At 54.8% G+C, this 20758-nt stretch overlaps 3 protein-coding genes across 3 annotated transcripts; 2 read left to right on the top strand and 1 right to left on the bottom strand.

Annotated features, from left to right (window-relative positions):
• Positions 1–275: 275 nt before the first annotated feature.
• EsH8_I_000319 (uncharacterized protein) lies at positions 276–1646 on the bottom strand (the record flags this gene model as incomplete). Its single annotated transcript, XM_083267732.1, has 4 exons — positions 276–652; positions 721–791; positions 879–1381; positions 1467–1646. 4 exons carry the CDS (start codon positions 1644–1646, stop codon positions 276–278), a joined length of 1131 nt encoding a protein of 376 aa, XP_083118170.1.
• A 1494-nt stretch (positions 1647–3140) lies between these two features.
• Positions 3141–4092, top strand: EsH8_I_000318 (SDR family NAD(P)-dependent oxidoreductase; the record flags this gene model as incomplete). Its single annotated transcript, XM_083267731.1, has 2 exons — positions 3141–3234; positions 3293–4092. 2 exons carry the CDS (start codon positions 3141–3143, stop codon positions 4090–4092), a joined length of 894 nt encoding a protein of 297 aa, XP_083118169.1.
• An 11477-nt stretch (positions 4093–15569) lies between these two features.
• Positions 15570–20451, top strand: EsH8_I_000317 (uncharacterized protein; the record flags this gene model as incomplete). The annotated part of the gene is made up of 2 exons (XM_083267730.1): positions 15570–18393; positions 18458–20451. The coding sequence occupies 2 exons, from the start codon at positions 15570–15572 to the stop codon at positions 20449–20451; spliced, it is 4818 nt and encodes a 1605-aa protein (XP_083118168.1).
• Positions 20452–20758: the final 307 nt, after the last annotated feature.

Genomic DNA, 20758 nt, shown 5'->3' with positions numbered 1-20758 from the left:
GCCAAGGCATGACGTGTAGGGATGACGGAGTCCTTTTTAAATACAACTGTGAAGTTGGTGCCGGCTATCATGAACAAGAGCGATGGACATAGTGCCTACAGACTTTTATTGACTTCGAGGATCGTATCTGAAGTCAGAGCATCTCCGGTCCACGGTGTTGCTAGGATGTGCTTCGACATTCCTAATTTCTAAGTGTAAATTACGAAACATCTTGACGTTGAATTAATATGACTTGCACCGTAGGTCGAACGTTACCCAACAAACATGAAGCTTGATTATTTGTGCCCAGTGTGCGAGGACATCTCGACTTCATAGGTCATATCTTTACGAATCCCACGGATGGGCACGGTGCTGTCTTTGTCTGACCCGTTGTCCTCGTCAAGGCGCGTCCAGTCGCCCTGTCCGGCCTCGTCGTCCTCGTAGTTCGACTTCAAGCCCTTTCGGACCTTGCTTTTAGATACCGCTCCCGAACCGCCGATTGTAACGAGCCCGGCTGACACTGGGTTCAGCCCAAGGGAGCCTTCGGTGCCCCGGGTTGCAGATCGCGATGCGCGTTGATGCGAGAACAATTGTCGGAGGGCAGGGAGAGACCCGGCGACAAGGCCGACGGCGGTCTCGACGTTGGACCATAGGGGAATATTGCCAATGTGGTCTGTGAGTCGATTCAAGTCAATGTATGAAACGACGAGCGGGGGAGAGGGGGCAGGATTCTGAACATACAGGCGAGGTCGTCGTAGGGACGATTGTAGTGATCGATGTAAGGAGTGCGGATCATGGTCGAGATTGAAGCACTTTGCAATTGAAGTAATAAGAGTCAGCCGACGTATTCATCTCGAGGAGTGTAGTGTGACGAAGGCATCAGGGGGGGTGCAACTTACAAGGAGCCGAAAGAAAGAATCGTAGAGACCATGATCTTTGTCGAGAGCTTCATCTGCGTCTGCCAGAGAATGATAGCTGGAAGAACGGCACAAGCGAGGTCTGTTGCTATGGTGCTCGCAGTTGACGTGTACGACAAGCCCAGCATGGCTGTAACTGAGGAGCACTCGCCACGGCCTTCCGCTATGATACTTGCATCCCAGTTGGCTTCGACGGGGCGGCACAGTAGCAGGATGCCGATGAAAGTGGTAAAGAACGTGGCGATTGTCAGCCCCAACAGGACGTAGACGGCGATGCGCAGCTTGGGCATGGTGGTAGCGATCCGCAGGGTAGTGATGCAGATTGATGCTTTGATTAGGCATAACGCTCCCACATAGAGCATCATCCAGGTCATCAAGTACTTCAACGAATCAACCATCATCGTCGCATTGAGGTCCGCATTGCGCGTGCCTAGACCACTCAGAGCGCCCAGGCAAGCGAGGACAACATCAGCAAGGTAGATGATCTAACGATAGGTGTCAGTAGGTGATCAAATCAGCACGCTGACACTCTGAAGTAAGCAGAGTGCTATCATCCAAGATATTGCTCACCAGACCGCCAAGCATCAGCCCATCGTCTAGGCTGAAGTTCCTTGCTCGAAGTCGGTGGAACGTCCTCAAGCCCACCACAATCAATGACATTATCCCACCAACAATGGACACGACAAACAAGCTCAAGCCTGTGCCCTGAAGGGGTTGGACAAATCGCTGGTTGGGGTCGACGGTCGACATCTTGCTTGTGCGAATGGCATGACCTGCCCCTTTTGGCTGAGTGAGTTGAACTGTACCAAAAAGCACTGAAACGATTCGCCAGGAAATGAGACAATGAAAGCTCACAGAGTTGCTATTGGGGGAAGAAGAAAGGGCAGCAGCATTATATCAACACTCCACAGAAGCGAGTAAAAGTTGATTCAGTTACAACGAGTAATCCAGCAACCTGATCCTAACAACCCTCCCCCATGTTAAACTGACGCGATCCGTGCACACTGGGCCGTGCAGATTTGACTTGGAAATACCTGGAAGCCGTACATGCGGCTGCAGGCAGTGTTCTAGAAATTGTATTGGCTCGTCAAGTTGCTCCACATACAATCGGGTCGACGCAGAAGCGAAGTGACATGGATCGCATCAGTTTAACATGGGGGCTAAAAACAAGTCGGGTGCACAATCCTGCCAACTGCCAATACGCGACCTATTCTCGAACGACATGCTAACATAACGTGTGATGTGCCAACGGGCCGGGTTTCGAGTGGCCAGCTGCCGGCCTACATTTGCACATCTCCCGTTCATCGCCAACAATCGTACGGTACGTCTAGCTGATCTTTGCTCGAGATGGCATGCCAATCCGGAATTCCTGGGGATCCCTGAAGAATTGCTGAAGAATCCCCACATGCAGGGAAATATGGGTTTCTCGTTGGCTGGTTGGTTTGTACAGAGTAGTATTCAACGCCTTCAGTGGACCTTCAGGAATTTTCTTGTATTTTTGTTTGCATCATTTAACGCTGTCAGAGGGCCTCGCAGTCGACCCAGAACACTCCCAAAGGCGGAAGGCGGGCCATTCCGTTTTACGAGTCAGGCAGTCTGTAATTACGCTAGTGTTCTCCTCCCTCAACTCGAGCCCAACCTGGCGCTGCTAGGGTTCCCTTGGTTCAACTGCATCTATAAAGCCGGCACAACTACCGTAACGCCCCGTAAGGGGTAGGTGGACCTTGGGGAGTTGTGAGGCAATTCTTTGTGCAATGACGAGGTAACATGTTGGAACGAACCAAAGCTTTCTATGCTATACATGACAGTCCCTCCTCTTGAAACTGCTCGACATGGGGTTGAGCCTCACGTCGAGAGAACATCCATTTGGCGGGTAGACGGCAGATTTTAGTGCAAGAAGGGAGTCCACCCCGTACATAGCATGGCTTCTCTATTCGTTAGTTATGACCTCGCTTGCATGCATTCATTGCCCTATATCCCTGCGTGATAGACGACACTAAAGGTTCTGGGGCCCTTGCTGGAGACCCGGAAATGGAGACGCAGGACACAGGTTAGCAGGCAAGACGTTTCGGCTGTCACATTTTCGCCTATTTTCCTTGTTTCCTTAATAACCATGCCCCCCGGACCCCATGGTGCGAAGCAGGAGCCGACCTTTGCATGCCGATCTGATTGAGTCTTCCCTGGAAACGAAAACGGTATCATCCATAGCAAGAACATCACATTGTACTCTCTCTGTCAGACATCATGACCGCCTCAACAATCACCGTTCCCATTACGCAAGCCCCTCCGTACAGGGTACACGAGGGCAAGACGGCCCTCATCACAGGCGGTGCAAGGAGTGAGCTTTGTTCATTCCGATATTACTCGCGGGCATCATGCTGACAAAAGTACACAAGGTATTGGTGCCGCCATCGCTCAGAACCTCGCCTCCAAGGGCGCCAATGTCGTCCTCATCTACTTGACCGAGGCATCTGACGCGCCCGCCACCACCCTCGCCGCCGAGCTGTCCAAGAAACACAACGTCAAGGCCGTTCCCGTGCGTGCCGACTTCAGCACGCCCGATGGCTGCACCAAGATTGTCGAGACGGTGAAGAACGAGCTGCCGCCCAACGCCAAGACGGGCAAGCCGCAGGTCGATATCCTCATCAACTGCGCGGCTCTCTTCCACGCCATGCCCCTCGAGGCCGTCAACATCGAAGACTTCCACAAAGTTTACTCCATCAACGTTCTGGGCCCCATCCTCCTCACCCAGGCCGTCAAGCCGCTTCTGCCCAATGACCGCTCGGGCCGCATCGTCAACATCTCGAGTGTCGGTTCCAAGGTGGGCCTTGAGTACCTGACTCTGTACGGCGGTAGCAAGGGCGCGCTCGAGGCCATGACGCGCACCTGGGCCCGCGAGCTCAAGGAGCACTGCACCGTCAACTCTTGCAACCCCAGTTCCACCATGACAGACATGCTCCGTGGCGCCCCCGATGAGGCGCTGCAGGCCATTTCCAGCTGGTACCCGCTGACTCCGCTGTGCGGAATCCGCGAGTGGGATTCCGATGAGCAGAAGGAGATGGCTGAGAAGTTCGGCGGCCGCGCCGGATACCCCGAGGAGATTGCGGGGATTGTCGGCATGATCTGCTCGCCCGAGAGCAGCTGGATGACGGGATGCCTGATTAGTGCCAACGGAGGACAGTGGATGTCTAGTTAATTCTTGTTTTGTAGCGTATATTCATGACTATCAACTAAGCGATCGTTACAACATCACGCACTCTTGGACTATAGGGGAAGATAAGAACCGCTTTGATTCTCGGCCGTGAACTACCAACCACTGGTTCCCAAAAGGCTTTGGTTTTTACCTCGCCAGCAAGCAAAGATCAGTATGATCATCCTGCGATAGGCTTCGAAATCTTTCGGTTCTTGCTCGCTTCACTGTACGAGCTCCTCGGCTTGAATCCACATATTCGGAAAGGAGTTATTCTCGGGCTTCCGCATCCATACGACATTCTGCATTTAGTATGCACGTATTAGACGTGGGCAGTCGGCGAGTACAACCCCTCTTTTTGTGAATGGGGCCCGTCGTTGTTGTTGTGGAACTGAACGCAGGCCCTGAGACCGATTAATCCATGATGCTGCTGAACAGGCAACGCATATGCATGGACTTCAAGGAAGGATTGCTCCGTGAAGGTTCATCCCTGCGCGTAGTCGTCGAATTGGCCAAGACAAGGAGGTAGCAGTTTGTCAATTCTCAGATAACATGCGGATACGTCAAGTCAGCACGTGCCAGGAGCATGCTAGTAGTTTACACCGTACTGGGTGTCGTTGGCTACTGTTCTGGCCCCCCATCGTTTCGGCCCAGGGTAGGCGAAATGACAGTTCAGGCAGAGCCTTGCCAGTTGGGACCCATATATGACAGCGGGACGTGGGGGATGAACGCCGAAACGAGTTGAGGCCACGACGTGGACAGTATTGGCGAATGCTGGGCCGATGGCTGTTCCGTTCCCAGTTCGGGTGGAGTTGAAGAAATATTATATCAAGGGGTGGGATATTCGGCACCGCCAAGTGTGGCGAGGTTCCGACCCGACTCCGGCACCGGACTTAGGCCCGGCCCACCTAAGCATTGTTACCGCCGCCCACAGCCACCTCCCCTCAACACCACCTCCTCCCCGGCGCTAACTAATTGAAGCCGTCGGCACAATCACTGGGGGAGATCATTCTTAAGCCAGAGCCTGTAGCAACTGACGCTTTTACTTACTACCGCTCTATTGATTACAAGAGCGGCAGTCAAGCGTTTATTCTGGATGCCGCTAAAGGAACGCTTATATGAATGGCACAAGTGACAGACCTTGCTAATAACAAACAAAACTGGTCAAAATGCTGACTGATGCTTGTTATTGGCTTCAAATTGTAAGCCGGGTTCCTGCAGAGGCCTGGGGCTGGGTTCTGCCATGTTCTTGGGGTGGGACGAGCTGCATTCCCGCGCAGCAGTATCCCGTCTTTCGTGACCTATCCAGTCTGCTTCGTCGTTTCCGGACATGTCCTCGGATGATAAGTGCAATATAGTGATGAGAACCTCGGTGGAAGCCATCAGCTTAGTTCGCAGCGGTGGGCTGCCTATCATGTTTTATCACACTCCTCCTTCGTAGCCTTCCTCCTGCGTGGACCTTCCTGTCCGCGTTGACGATTAACCCACGGAAAACAGCCGCTTTGAAGTTTCCAAGTCATGTAGTATACAAACTCCCCAGGGGGGTCTTCGGCGTTCCTTCGCCAGGCGTTACACTTGATGTTTTTAGAACCGATTGGGGTGCATTTACAAGAAAAGAAAAGCAAGGAAAAGCCCGACTTGTGATTGGGCACAAGTACGGTCGAGAATAACAACATATGCTAGAGGTAAAGACGACTCGTAGCGGGCGCTTTCCATATCACGCTGCCCGTCTATTAAGCATTCAAAACAAGGGTCTGTGCAGAACTCGAAGTTAACTAGAGTGATGACAGGGGTCATCATATCAAGCGACAAGTTCGTGCCATCTCGTAAATTTCCGACCACACCGTACCATTCGTCATTCGTCAGATAACGTTTGATCGATGCTTCTCCGGGGTTGCTGCGAGATCATGAACTGCTCAATTAAAAATATGGAGGATTTTGAGTCTGGATCACTTGGCAGGCCCAAAAATGATAATTAACCCCCCCGCCAGGTATGCATGGTCCCTGCTCTTCTGGGTCCATTCTCTAAGCTCCATTTCTATCAGTTGATGTTCACTCCTATCGATCTCTGAGTTGCTATTCCGAGACCAAGCAACAAAATGTCCATACATAGTGCTGAGATCAGTTGGGTGCAAGAGGATGATAGGGACGGCGCGAAGCACGCAATGACTATCTATATGTTTCTGGGCTATCCCTGTTACGATGACCGGGTCAATTTCGATATCGGAGCCACTTTCGCTCCGCTTCCTTTTCCCCTTCCACATCCCGATGCAGACCACGTCATTGGCAAAAATCACACATGAGTAGAGAGACAATTACTACGTACATGGCCATCCCAACTGTTGAGAGAGCGAAACAGAATTGTAAGCGGCGGTGATTGCTGCTCGTCTCTTCGGATGCCCTCATGACTTTTTCCGAATCCCGCAAGTCCCGCGCAGAGGGGGTGTAGGAGCTTCGGGTTCACCCAAACTCGGATGGTTTCGTCGCCACTGAACTCGTAAGGGGGGCTTTGGTAGAGCATGGCAAGATTCCAATCATGTACAGATGGAGTCAGCGAGGTAGTCCTTTGGGTTTCCATTGTCTTGTCGAAATAAAGGTCGACTTCTCCGTTGACAGAGATCTTGCCCAATGTAGCATGGTTTATAGTCAGGTTAAGGTCGCCCCTCTGTCTTCCGTAGGAATGAGTTACTGTCAGACTTCGGTGGAAGTTATACAGGTTGGAAAAGACGTCTTTATAGATACATATACCTGCATCAGCCCGGGTCTAGTGATATTAGCCCGCATGAAAAAGATCCAGGGTCACCATCAGTTGAAGTGGAAAGAGGATGAAAAGCCAATTTCACATCGCACGAGTTGAAAAAAAAATGAATCAATTATCCCATCCTGCTTCTCCTGAATCGTTTGGTATTGTTTGCTCTGTAAATCGACAGAGGAACTATGTAACAGAGCCTCAAAGTTGTAAAACTCTATTATGTAGAATCGTTCGAAGTTCGGAAAGAGGTCTGAATTGCGTAGAACTAGTTTGACGTCGACCACCAAATCTTTCACCTCGGTGCCGTCCCCCGCGAGGTCGTTTTTTGTCCAGGCATTCTTGTAATATATCGACTAATATTTCCCGGATCTAGCGTAACTTCGAAGTTCTACAAAACCAGCCCAACACTCTGGATTGGCTGTGAAGTCGTGGCATGGCGAGGGTTCTTCGTCGCGGACTTTAGTTCAAACCCGACATGAGCAGAGTAAGAAAGACTTGTCACCACCTTCCAGAGCTTCTCAGAGCAAGATTATCGTCTTTCGTAGCGACAAGAATTCTTCTTAGATACGTCGCAGCCGCTTCGTGTTTGCCATGGCGGCCCTGGCTGACACTCTCGCCAAGTCTCTGTGAAGGGGGCTTTTCCTCAGCTAGTCTCCCCATATGCGCTCGCTGGCACAAGAAAGAAGAAGCCACAAGCTCTTATGGGGGTTTCCAAGGTAATCTCTGGGCATCGGCCGTCGTCGGGTCCCGTTGCAATCGGAATGTTCGACGCCAACATTCTTACCGACTGGTATCATACCTGCTGAAGAAGGAAACAGGCCAAGCACTTGAGGGGCTGCCAGCCCCACGAGGTGGCCATGGCTTTACATCGTAAGTGTGGTGGGTGAGACTCTGATACATCATTGTTGGAGGCCGTTGAAGTCCTCGGAATAGGTTGAGGGCACTTTCATCATGGTGACTAGCGTCGCCTTTCCTCGCAACCAATTCCCTAAGCATAGCACGCCCCCGAATTCTCTTCCTCGCTCCTGTTATATCACGGCACACGAGTCGAGGCGCCTCACTAAGTGAATCCTTTGTGCTGATCCATCGAAAAAGCGCAACCTATACCCACACTAGCCTGAAAAAGTTAGGATCTGCAGTGGCTTTGCACTCCCCTCGTCGGAACCCCATATGTTGTATATTCAGCATTCACCAACTCAAGCGTTTTGAACCCAAAGAACTGACAGTTGCCCCGTTTACATCGGACTGGAAACCAAAGGTCTAGCGCCCGCGACTCGAATTCAAATGAGTACATACCGGCACTGACTGTACATGATGATCTTCTTGGGTTGGGGTCGTGTGTGTAATCTCCCGCGCCTCATTTTCCCAGCGGTTGGTGTCTGCTGACTGACTTGCACAGCGGTCCTTCTTGTGAGAGGTTGCGAGTGAGGAGGCCCTGCCTTGAAATTGAGGCCGCTTGATGTTCTAGGTATTCAGCATACGTCCCAGGTCCCTAGCTCTCTTCCTGCTGCCTGGCTCGTGTCCCAATAGCTCGTGAACTTCAGCGGGTGTGGAACGTGTCTGACAGCCCGGTGGTCAGGAAGATTCGCCAATCCTCAGCTCGCATACCGGGCCGTCATGATGATCTATATGTCTGAGGTGGTTTGTATATCGATGGTCCTTGGGCATGAGAACGATGCAAGTAGTTGTTGGTATGTTGGCCATGAACAATCTGAGGGGCATGCCGCCTCGTCTGCTCACCTCAAAGATGGTAGATAGAGTACCGTTATGGCTGGACAGTAGCTGAGCAGCTAGGCGTAAGCTAGTTCTGTTGCCGTTACAAGATACGGACTGGACGGAAACTATTTGAAAAGGACACTTCGTGGCGCCAATTCTGTCTCGTCCTCGTCCTGGCTGATATTTTCGGGGTGCTTGTCTTCGTCCGTTACAGAGGAAACAAGCACAGGAAGATATTCAGCTACTTGTTCTCATCTTTCGATGGGGGACGATCCCGAGGACCTCAAGACGCACCTTCCACGCGTCCACGGCTTCCGGGTATCGTTCAGGCACACTAAAATGTATTTCATTGTAGATGCCATCGCCGTAAACGTAGCCAAGCGCATGAATGCGCCAACGACAAAACTGGAGCAGATTTCCAGCGGAGGCTGAACGCTCTATTATTGGAAGTGAAGTACGTCTATGTAGAGCTAGTAAGACGTCGACTTCGCAAGGGCATGAAGGGATTACTCTGATATCCAAGATTTTATTGTTGGTATTTTGTGAACTAAAATGTGCTTGATTATACGTCACAGAATACATACAACCTACCGACACATACGGGTTTCTAGCGAGGGCATAAAACGGTACGAAGAGAGCCTTTTTGGAGTCTTCATACATCCTGCCACACTGCGAGGCCATGAAGCTCGCGTACGACCTCATCGGCTTGGTACTATCCCACTAGAAGTCCGGGTGGCTCTTCAGATAAAGAAGGATATGGAAGTGTTAGGTCGAGAGGAGACTTGGACCTCGCCCAGCCCATCCACAAGCGTACCGTCATTCTCTGCCTTTGGCTGGGCATCGAGAACAAGCAGTGGCCGAGAGCCCTTGGTTGGGACGCTGGCTATGTAGGAAATGTATTCAAGACGAGTGAAGCTCGAGAGCAGAGAGATTAACAATATCTAGCAGGCCCATGATGTTTGTCCATTTAGCGGACTGTTGAGAAACCGGGCATGGGGTTATTGGCTTGCCCTGATTGTATCATAGGGAAATTGGTCAAAAGCGCCCCCGCTGCAGCAGCGGATCGATAAGCTTGGTATTTTTCCACGTTTGACGCCATCGTTGAAGATGACGTGAGCTGTTGACTATTTTTATGAGTCCTTACAGTAGCTCGTGTCCATGCCGTCGAAGCAGCTGTTATCCCACACATGAGGACGAAAGTGTTAAAGGCTAATGCCTAGCATTTTTGGCAAGCCAATGTCGTTTGCTTGTCTGATACGGGGGCAGCTGTGCAAGACTCGGCTCAGTGTTTCCAAGTGTGACCGCCCAGCCCTCTGCGGGCGTTGCGCGCGTATAGTAGACGAGTGTGTTCGGATGGCCAAGCAAACACAAGAATGACTTTGCTGCAGAGCTCCTGCAGAGGCTGCCGCGTAATGAGGCCGCTCACAGTTCCGAGCTGCAGATGACGATGCAGAAGTTGTGAAATAGAGACGACTTGTACGTACCGCATCTGAAAATCATTGGTGCATGCCTGCATTGAGGAATGAATGCAAACCGTCTCGTGACCGGCATGGGACCGAAGATGGGATGGCTTTTGCATGAATGGACCAAGGTATGTGTGAACGCCGAATAGACGGCGTTGGCAAAATCCGGGGGAAGGCTCCATGACTCGCACCGCCTCGCATGCGAGACCGTATTCTTCAACTGATGATTGACCGGGCAGGTGATCTGCCGATCGACGAAGCCAGCCCATCGCTGGACGGATTAACCGTGCCGAGGGATGGAAACATTATTTTCTGTTTTTTGTTTTGTTTTTGGAATCACAGTTCTAGTTGCGCAAGGGACAGGGGTTTCGTGATCTTGTGAAAGGAAGCGTCAATGAAGGCATAGCAGTGAAGAGGCGCGCAGATTGTCTAGGTAGATGAAGTGGCAGCGTGAAGCCTCTTTGACCAATGATTGAGACGCCAAGGAAATGTTGGGGAAGCAGTTTGGCAATGACAGGTCGGTAATATGCTGAAAGGGTAAAATGTGGGAGGAGGTTGTAGGGGCCGAGGAATGGTTCGGCATGCTGCCTATGGCGACGCAGTACTGAACGGTTTGCGCTCCGACACAACACTTAGACTTGACGTAGGGTTGGAAAGGGTTTGGACAATGAGTGGAACGAGGGGCGGGAGAGTTGACGACATGGAAGCTTGTCGGTGTGTTTTAGGTTTTGTTAATTAGCGCGAACAGACTCAGGATGGGGGCCGCCGGTGTTGGAGATTGATTCACAGGAAGACGGGCTTGGATACAAGTGGGAATTGGGGCCGAGCTCGCCCTTACTTGAAGGGGGAACTGTTGGTCAATGAAGACGTCTTGTCCCGCAAATTGCAGGTAGAACCATTTTACTACGGGAATGTGACCGAAACGGGCTGACGATCACGTACGGAGGCGCCACTGTTGGTGGTGTAACTGGAACGCCTTGGGGCAATGGCAGTTTGTCGATGAAGGCGGAGTGATGCAGTGCCAGCCGTGAGGTGAATACTCTCGACTTGATGCAGGTTCTGCGGACGAGGTTATTATTAGTTGCGTTGGAGCTTGTGATAAGAGCAGTCCCCTGCTTAGGGGACACTGTTGGCGACCTATTGTTCTCCCTCTTGGCGGTGTAGCAAGCAGGACCAACGGTAGAGGAGAAATGCCCCCTGAATATCATATCGTCGGCAAGTGGGGGGCAATGGACAGTGGTAGAGCAAATGGATATCTGGTCAGTTTCCTGTTTCTGGGGAAGACGGCAGATGGAATCTTGCCGCTTTGAATTCATGGTTCGGGGCGAGGTTCCAGGATCCTTGGCACCTTCGATACGCCGCCTGGCATGAATATCATTTGCCGGAGGGACATCCAGAGGGCCGTTAATAGCTCGCTACTTGGTAGCCGAAGCGCCTGCTGTCATTGGCCTCCCTCGCAGGTGCCCTCGGGCACAGGTTCAGTCCCATCTTGCCGTCCTGTAATCCCACGGAGGCCATTCGTTCCGCTAGGCAGGGAGAACGGTTGGCTGACGGCGCGGTCCTGCAGCCCGTCAAGTGCGGAAAGAGAGGGTCGGAGGGCGGAGGTAGACAATAATTGCACACGACCCTGACGGGAGGGTGTGGTGGCAGGCGAATAAGCGACGAGCAAACGTGGCCGAGGAGTGGCGCGATCCTACGTCTGGCACGGGCCTCTTGATGCTAAAAGTTGGTGTATGCATCAATTCAGGGGAAACCATGGGTGTCTGCATGCATGTGCATCCATGTGGGCGCAAATGAGTGGGCGCATCCAGAGGTCATGGCTATCGGAGGGCAGTGTGGTGTCTAAAGAGAGAGCCGACGGGGAAGAAAAGCAAGTTCGGACCGCCGTCGACATTAATAGCCATGATAAGGGCGATTCGCTGGATGGTGTGGGTTTGATGGGTTAGACCTCGCTCGGCCGACTGGGGCGCCGCCGATGAGGCTCCTCCAGTATCCGTACACCAACTCATCACCTTGTCATAGTACAACACACTTCAATACGTGTAGTGGAGTGGGAGGACAGGGCCCAGATGACCTGGGCGGCGTTGTATTTGGTGCAGCTGTAGCATCGGTGTGCCCTCGGCAGCCGACCTCGCCTTGGGTGAGTTGCACTGGTTGGCCGTTGGTTGTGGGGCGGGAGGTTTCCCCCAATCTTCTGGAAGCTGTCCGCGGCGCATCTTGGGTCGCGGGGGTCGGGATTCTCGTCTTCATCAAGGGGGGGCGGGCGGTGCCAGGGATGACGGGATAGGCAAAACGATCGAGAGTGTTCGTTCTGGCAGACAAACATTGGCAGTAGTGTGTGTTTTGGAAGGCGTGACTCTGCGAACAATGACCGCTCGACCCCTTTTCTGCCGTCGCTCCCCTGTTTACGGATACGGGCCCCCTCGGTGTGTTCTGGGTGTGTCCTGGGTGTCCTTGGAGCCCTTGCAGTTGGCTTCTTCTCTTTTGGGACAATGGCTGTGGCGGGCAGGCTGCATCCATCCTGCATTGCCCCTGCAGCCCTGTCCGTCTTGTCCCTTTTCTTGCTTGCAAGGGCATGGCCTGTCAGAAAGGGGGCTAGTCAAAGGCGGCAAGCCTGCCGGTCATCGTCGTCGGAGTGTCTGGCGTCTCGGTGGGTGTCTCGTATCTCGTGTCTCGCAGGCCCGGCCGTCGCCGGCTTTGGGATCTGTCTCGCAGCTCGGGGCGCTTTTGTGTTTTCTGCATGTCCGTCGCGGCGGAATGGATTGTATTTGGGGAGGGTGCGGAGTGGTTCAAAAGGTAATTTGGCAAATGAGTCGAGCGAACGGCGATTGGTGGCTTCGAGGGCGGAACGGCGACCGTCAAGTCAGTCTTGCAGAACGAAATGACGATGGTTTGTTTTCCCGCCGTGATTGGCACGAGAGGCCCAAAAGGAAATAAAACAAAATAACAGTAGAAGCACAGCAGAGAAGCAGCGAAAAGGGGGAAACCCTGCAGGCAACGAGGGGGATCTATCCGGTTTGGGGTGAGATGGCCCAGCCAGCAGCAGGATTGACAAGGTTGCAGGGTTCTTGGCCACATGTCTCGAGGCCCATGAGAAAGCTTATGGGGGGACTGCGCTGACTGAAGGAGAGCGGTTGGGGCCCCCTGCGAGGAAGAAGAAGAAGCTTCAACAAGGCCACTCGTTCTTTCCTCCATTTTTTTTTTGTAGTCTTCGCGCTGGCGTGGCAGGTGTGGATGGGTACGTATCTCTTCTACCTACCTACCTACCTAGGTACCTAAGGTAGTTTGTAGGGGCAGGTGCTGTGCAGGTGCAGGTGCAGGTGCAGGTACGTGGCAGGTGCAGCTCGAAATTTATTTACGGGCAATAGAGGAAAGCACCTAATTACCGTGTACCTACCGGTACCTAGTGTACACTCCGGATACAGAGTACGACATGAGGATTTTCTTTCTTTTCTTCTTCTTCTTCTTCTTCTTCTTTTTTCTCTGGTCGTGGCATCCCTGGTATTTTCTTTCTTTTTCCCCTGTCATCGTCTCATCCACATCGCCGTCATCACCGCCATCTCTCGCCGTCACCATTGCCGCCGCGGTAGTTGTCGGCCGTCGTCGCCGGGCCATGTGCATCCGCAGATGTATCTCGTGTGGCTGCGTGTGTCGTCCGTGCTTCTGCTCTTCTCTAGCGAGCTGCACCTTGTTGTTGTTGTTATTGTCCTCGCCGTCTCGTCTGGTGTTTCTCCTCCCGGGCATGACAGGGACAGGGGACAGGAGCAGGAACACCGAGTGGGCGCATTCAAACTCCCGTATCACGTCCACGTCGTCCACGCCCGCCCGTTCCTAAGAATACCATGCATTGCCCGGTACCGAGTACGGATACTCCCTTGAGCATGATTCTTACTCTGCACTACCTAGCTGGCTGTTGGACGTGGACGGCAACGAGAGAGCACGGCTGCTCTGCTGCTGCTAAGGAGCACACACCTCGGCACTACATCATGTCACATAGTGTAGACGGCGTTACGCTACGCTACACTCCATACACTACGCTCCCGCACACATGGCGTAATTAGACAGACATCAGCAACACAGACGCTGCGACTAGCACGGGTACTTAGCACACATAGCATTAAGTAGATAGATACCTAGCACCGCAGGCAGGACATGGCACGGCACCCTTTGGTGTTGTCATTGTCGACTTGGCTGGCACTGACTGACACTTTGGCTGACACGCACCTCTTTCGTCACTCTCATCCGCCGTGCTGTCGCTCACCACCAAAGACGGCCCATGAGGCATCCACAAGTCTCTGTTCTTCCACCACGTCCATACCCCGTGGACACCTGGGCAACGCAAGGTGGGTGTGGCCTGCCAATATGCGACTTGGCCTTTGATATTAGCCGCCCTCTATTGTCATAGCAATCCCAAATCTCCATCGCCATCCACTTCCTTTCAGCTCGCACCCCTGCCCTGCCCTGTCCAGTCCTCCGCCCTCTGGCCTTCCTTGCACCATCGAGGCGATCCAGTTCTTCGACTTGCCGTCCGCCTCCTCTGTTCCCTCTTTGCCCTCTCTACTCTCTCTCTCCACGTGTGTTTCATGCCTGCTCGCCCATGAACAAAATCACCAAATCCCCCTCCCCAGCCATCTCCTTCTCTGACTGCTTGTGCCTCAGCAACCCTTTCTCACCCCCGCCCAAGCCCCAGCACGGCACGCAACGCCCCCAGCATCCGAACGAATGTCGCTGCTGCTGTTGCTGCTCACCCATCTGCACCGCCGTCACATCCAGTACATAAATACAGACTTACACTAATAATACTCTGTCACCCCCCCGGACGACCATCACCAAGAAGGGAAGAAACCAGAAACCACTCCCTCGCCCGACGGTCGATCACCACCACCAAACCTGGCAAGCCTAGGTCAGGGGAAGATTGAGGGTGACATTGATCGCCTCATTCGGAATTCCGTGCCAATTATCCACCGGCATCCTTTCCTGCCTGCCTGCGCCTGCCGGACACTAATACATAATAAACCTTCCCGCACCCATTTCTCGCCCTCGTCGTGGCATTCTTGGCCTTGATTGCCCACCCGCCCATGCCTAAGGGGGGAAAACGGGGAATAAGCAACCAAAACCCCAAAAAGGAACGAGAAGAGGAGGGAAGAAAAAAAAAAAGATTCACCGCTGCAACGTCGCCCGCCCAAAAGGGGAGTCACCAATTGTCATTTCGGCCACCCATTACTCGGTTGGGCCTCGTTCGCGGGACAAGGTCGACCCCGAACCCGGCGCTGTGGACATTGCGATACCTGAAAGTAGCCCACTCTCTCCGTTGAGTCGTTGGCTCGATTGCGCAGCGCTGCCGTCTGCTCGGGATTGGATCGCTTCGTCCTGGGTCGCATTGGATTGCTGCATCGAACCTTGTGCCTGCTGCCAGCTGAGCGGCACTTTGGAAGTTTGGCCCTGCACCCACGCCAGCGCCAACGCCTGCGCCCGCGCCCGCGCTTGTGGCATCTGGAAATGACTTGAAAACCCTTCCCGACCCCCACGATCCCTTCTCGTCCCTCTTCACCATGTACGCCGACACGTCGAGACGCCCCAATCGTCGCCGTCCCGACCTCAACATCGACACCTCGCCCCCTCCCGCCGACTACTCCAGCAGGTCCGCCGCCGCGTCGCGAGACGCTGCCGCCGCCGCCGCTCCCCCCTCGCCCGTCCTTCCCCAGACCCCGCCAAGCAACAGGAACAAGCCGCCGCCGCCTGCTTCGGCTTCGACCTCGTCTGTCGCCAAGGGCAAGCCCAGCTCCCGGGCGCTTAGAGGCCCCTCGTTCTCCCGCCATGCCGACGACTCCTTTCTAGATACCCCCGACTCTCCCGACAGCTTCGACATGTCGTCCTCGAACAAGGAGAATGACCACCCCGACCAACCTCGCCCGCGCGATTCCCACGACCTGTCGCTGTCCCCGCGAAACGTTACACGCGACTCCCTCATGACCAACATGCTCATTTCCCTCGACCAGTTCTCCATGGGCGGTCCCGTCGGCGGCCAATTCGGCGCCGCAAGGCCGAGCATGTTTGAGGACCCGTCGCAGCAGTACCAGTACGATACCGACGGCGACGGCCTGTCGAGGTCGGTGCGAGGCGGCCGCGGCAACGGGCACTCGTACTCGTACAGCTCCGACTTCGACGCCGATGATGCGAGCAGGATTTCGTCGCGAGGACGCAGGAGCAACAGCAGCTCCAACTTCCAGCCCGGCCTGCACCGCATCAGCAGTATGCGTGAGCCGCTGCGGAGCACGCCCGGCACCCCACGCCACATGCATTCCAGAGGTGGCAAGGGGAGCACAAAGAGCAGTAGCTCCAATAGCATCGACGCCGGTTATGCACAAGTGCTCAGTAGTACGAGATGGGCTTCTGGTTTCGGCGGCAGGTCCTCAAGCTTCGACTACGGCCACCGCCCGCCCGTCTTGCAGGCCACCCAGCACCAGCCTGGAGGAGCTCCGTGGCACATAGAGTTTTCCAACAACTTCTTCACCGACGACTACGACGCAGCACCTACACCTACAGTACCCGCCGGTCCTCGACGCATCATACCCCCCATGACTCCCCCGGCCACGAACGTTCCCCAGTCGTCAATCGCCGCGCCTGCAGCATCTGTCGCTGCTGCTGCTGCTGCTGCTGCTGCCGCCGAGCAGATCGAACCGCCGCCTATTCCCCTCGAACACAAACGATCGAACCGATCGGCCAAAAGCACATCGACAAACCGCAAGGCAGACACCAAGTCGAACAACGCTCCTCGCGAAGAGGTTCCGCCAATGCCAATGCAGGCATCACCGACACCAGCGTCCATCCCCGCGTTCGACAGTGAGTCCGCACCCGCGCCACACGTCGGTTACGGCAAACCAAAAGAGGCCGTGCACGGAGCTCCCATTCCGACACATGCACCGTCGCAAGCAAAAGAAAAACCGGGGTTTTTCAGGCGAGTCTTCGGCTCGTCCAGGAACAATGCCTCCAATAATCCGCCCGAGACTCAAAATTCCGCGGGCGTTGCGTCCTCAACCTCTGTGGATACTGTTGATCAGAAGCCCGGGAACCGATCCCTCCACGTCGCCAAGCAGATGAAGCCGTCCGCCTCCGCCCCGCCGTCGAGGGACACGTCGTCGTCCCATTCCCACCACCACGCGCTGCAAAAGAAACCGAGTTCCTTCTTCCGCCGCAGGAAGAAGTCTGTGACCGCCGAAGACGTCCCTCCTATGCCAACCGCCATCACCGTCGAGCCTCCGCTGCCCCCTCTGGTGCCCCCAATCCAGCTGAGCGCCGGCAAGGACAAGCTGTCGGCAAAACCCGAGCCCAGCCCGATCAGCAGCCTGCGGAGGGTTATGAACCCCTACCTCAAGGGTGGCCCGGTGACGCCCAATACGCCGCTTACGCCTCAATCTGCCCCGTTGCAGCCGCCTGCCAACTCAGAGATGGAGCCCGATCCAGCCCCAACGCCGCAGGGCGATGGAGGCGAGGAGCACCCGCGCTCCTTCTCGCCCGAGTACGATCCGAGCCCCAATGCACGTATACGAGAGGTCCGGACCGGGTCCTGCAGCGAGGATGATTCGCAGCACGAATATGACCGCCGCACCGATACCCCCACCCGACCACCTCCAGAGCCTCCTTTATCGACGGAAAAGAGAAACAACTCCTTCCTCGACATTGATGATGGCAGCGATAACGAAGCCGATGCCGAGTTGAGGCGGAATAAGCCGAGGAAGGACAAGAGCCACAAATCTGGCAAGACAAGAAAGGAACCGTCTCCGTCACGGAGGGGGGCCCCTTCGGACAGAAAGGACGATACCATCAGAGGCAGGAAGAACAGACTAGCCGTCTCCCAAGCAGACTCAGATGACGAAGGCAGCAGGCCAGCGCTAATCCTGCCAATTGAGGGTACTAGGTCTACCAGCAGGGCATCGGGGTCGACCACCACGGAATACAAGTCCGCCATCAGCGGGACTCCCAGCGTCAGAGTCGAGACAACGGAGAACAGTCCCAAGGGCCACGGCACGTTCGAGGCAATGGCCACGAAGCCTCTGGACGAGCCCTTCTTCGTCGTCGGGGACCCGACCGACGATGACCGCCACAAGGCCCAGAAGATTTATGACGGTAACGAGGACTTTATACAGAAGGAAAAGGCCGCCGCATGGATGGGCGAGGAGGGCCCCGTCCGGCAGAGAACCCTGCGAGCATACATGGACCTCTACGATTTTGCCAACAAGAGCATCCTGCAAAGTCTCCGCCTCGTTTGCGAGCGACTGGTCTTTAGGGCAGAGACCCAGCAGGTCGACCGCATTTTGGTAGCGTTTTCCGCGCGCTGGTGCGACTGCAACACCAAGCATGGGTTCAAAGCATCTGGTACGTGTCTTCGCCGCAGAACCTCCCCGACACTTCGTAGGGCCCCATAGCTAACAATGCACAGACGTCATTCACACAATCTGCTATTCGATCATGTTGCTCAACACTGATTTGCACCTGGCTGACATCGAGCACAAGATGACGCGCAGCCAGTTCGTCAAGAACACGATGACCACCATCATCCAGGCGGTGACGGAGGCGGCTCCCGATGCCTTTGAGCGACCGACCATCTTACCGGGTAAAACCAATAGCTCTCTTGGAGACGACGACTCCAGACAGTCGATCGAGGAGCGGTTCGTTTCGCGTCGATTGTCGTTCCGACCGCCGCCGAGAAACGAAGGAGACGGCTCCAGTGCTTACGACGAATGCGGGCCTTTGGTGAAGGCGCCGTTCGACGGCCCGATGCGAGCCTGGGAGAACCAGGTCGAGCTCGTGCTCAAGGACATTTACGCCTCGATCCGCGACGAGCGACTGCCCCTGTTCGGCGCCGACCCGTCCAAGAACCTGGCACCGAACACCCACAGCAGCCTGTCTGTTATGGGCATGCTGAAGCGAACGCCTAGCGTTCTGAGTAAGGCCCCGTCTGAGAGTCAGGCATCTATGCGTGGGCGCATAGCTGAAAATGGCCGTGCCAATTCTTCCAGATGGAATTCGAAGAGCAGGTCACGACCTCGTATGGGCAATCCGGGATTCTCTTCGTCGAGAACGAGCTTCGAGGACGGAAATTCGATATGGAGCCCTACGGTTTCGTCGGCGACGTGGAGCAAGCTCTCGCTGGGACGAACGCAAACATCGATGTCTGTGGATTCGCTCAGCTCGTCCTTCCGCGGGGGAGACTATCACCAGTCCATCGGATTTGCCAACGCCCTTAGCCAGGCCGTCATCCGCGACGACGAATCAGGCCTGGGCAAGGAGCCTTCCATCATGAGCGATGAACTGAAGCCCGCGCACCTACTCGAAGACGAATCGCTGGAGCTCGCCGGCCCTCCCTGGGTAAAGGAGGGCATGGTGATCCATAAGCACCACCTGGACGGGGTGGACAAGAAGGCCAAGGACCGCCACTGGAACGAGGTGTTTGCCGTCATTCAAAGGGGCCAAATGAGTATCTTCTCCTTTGGCACTAGCAAGTCGGTGGGACGGAAGAGCCGCGGCCGCCACGCAGCCAAGGGCCCAGCCATTGTTGGCGGGGGCAACTGGCAGGAAAATGCTACTAACTTGGGCACCTTTAGTCTTAGACAGACCTTGGCATCCGGCCTGCCACCGCCTGGCTATTCGAGAGCCCGCCCTCACGTCTGGGCGCTAAGCCTGCCCACGGGCGCCGTGCACCTTTTCCAGGTCGGGACGCCCGAGATCAGCAAGGAGTTCGTGACCACGGCCAACTACTGGAGTGCGCGCCTGAGCACACACCCGCTGGTTGGCGGTATCAGCAACATCGAGTACGGATGGAGCGACGCCATCATCAACAACGCGCTTGTCGCGGCCATCAACGAGTCAACCACGGGACCCATGCCTGGTCGCCCGAGGTCGAACTCGCGGCCCGGAAGCAGCGCCACGAACAACCCCCGGTCCAGTATCGCAAGCGGCACCTACCGCGGCACCTCCCTCGACCAGGGTCCCGGTGGTCCCTACGGCTCAGCCAGCCGTGGAAACAAGCTGCCGGGTGACAGGATACACATCGCCGAGTGGGCGCCTCCGGCGCAGAGCATGCGGCCGAGCAACCTGCTCGAGGAGGAGCAACTTTGCAGTCTCATTGCCTATGTCAAGGGGATCGAAGATGAGCTGCAGGTGCATAACCAGCTTCGCAGCCCGATGCTGCTCGCCTTTACGCCGCGCGGCAACAACGCCGTCCGTGCGATGGCCAACTGGGAGCGCAAGAGTGCCTATCTCTTGCGGGAGATTGTCAAGTTCAGGACCTACGTCGACTGCCTGCAACAGGCGGATAATCGCAAGAACGAAATTTACACCGAGAGAGATCTGGCCCGCCGGGCCGCAAGGGGAGAGTTGGACGAGGGAGAGATTGATTTCGACGTGACACGAGACACGCCGATCAGAGCTTGACGCAGGCAATTGCATACTATATACACGATACGGGTAATCAAGACAAGGGTGCAGAGGGAGGGGCTTAATCAGGTGGTAAAAATCACGAGTGGGCGGTGGGTTCATGCGCGAAAAGCCGAGTCGACGACGACATGAACACATTGGAACTCTGGGAGTTTGCGTTTGGGTGGACATATTTTTTTTGAGAGGTCTGATGGCTTGGTTCATCACGTTCCTCATTTTTGGCCTTTGCCTTTTTTGTTTTAATTCTTTCCATTTGTACAAACATAGTTTGATACCCATCCTTTTTGTTGTTAACCACTCTTCA

This window comes from Colletotrichum jinshuiense, chromosome 1 (assembly GCF_051148585.1).
Source record: "Colletotrichum jinshuiense chromosome 1, complete sequence".
Taxonomy (NCBI): Eukaryota; Fungi; Ascomycota; class Sordariomycetes; order Glomerellales; family Glomerellaceae; genus Colletotrichum; species Colletotrichum jinshuiense.
This window is presented reverse-complemented; position numbering and strand designations above follow the sequence as displayed.